At 62.0% G+C, this 550-nt stretch overlaps 1 protein-coding gene across 1 annotated transcript in view; it reads left to right on the top strand.

Annotated features, from left to right (window-relative positions):
* LOC104491475 (histone-lysine N-methyltransferase 2A-like) overlaps positions 1 to 338 on the top strand; it is a gene marked incomplete at both ends in the record, with an annotated part of 3,656 nt that extends 3,318 nt beyond the window's left edge. The window contains one exon of the mRNA XM_010133906.1: positions 10 to 338. Coding sequence (XP_010132208.1) covers positions 10 to 338 — 329 coding nt within the window. The remainder of the gene's footprint in view (positions 1 to 9) is intronic.
* Between the last annotated feature and the right edge of the window lie 212 nt (positions 339 to 550).

Raw genomic sequence — 550 nt, 5'->3', positions numbered from 1 at the left:
GAGCTCCTCGGGCGACCGCATCTGCGGCTCCTCTGGCAGAGGCAGCAGCTGCCAAAACCAAAACATCCAAGAAAGGTAGAGGGGGGTCAGACAAATCGGACCTGGACCTTAGCCCTGCCGTGCCAGCTCTGGAGAAGGAGAAAGCCCTGCGTCTTTCTGCTCCCTCGTCGAGCACTGTTAAACATCCCGCTTCCTCCATCAGCTCCATGCGGTCTCAAGCAGACAAGCTGCCGATGACGGACAAGCGGGTGGCCAGCCTCCTGAAGAAGGCGAAAGCCCAGCTCTACAAGATTGAGAAGAGCAAGTCCCTCAAGCAGGCGGATCAGCCGAAAGCACAGGTACCCCTTTTGCCACGTGGTGGTTTTTTGCTAGAGCGCATCATGAGATGGACTCCCTCTGACAGTCTCAGGCCACGGCCGTGCCCGCAGTGTGAGGCGCTGGTGCCGCAGCACAGCAGCTGTCGGTGCGGCAGATGGCAGGTGATCCTGGCCCCACGCCCTGGGCTGGCGCCGAGGGCAGAGGGAGCTGCTGGGCAGGGCGGTCGGCCTCG

The sequence above is a fragment of the Buceros rhinoceros genome, unplaced genomic scaffold, assembly GCF_000710305.1.
Source record: "Buceros rhinoceros silvestris isolate BGI_N320 unplaced genomic scaffold, ASM71030v1 scaffold33473, whole genome shotgun sequence".
NCBI lineage: Eukaryota > Metazoa > Chordata > Aves > Bucerotiformes > Bucerotidae > Buceros > Buceros rhinoceros.
This window is presented reverse-complemented; position numbering and strand designations above follow the sequence as displayed.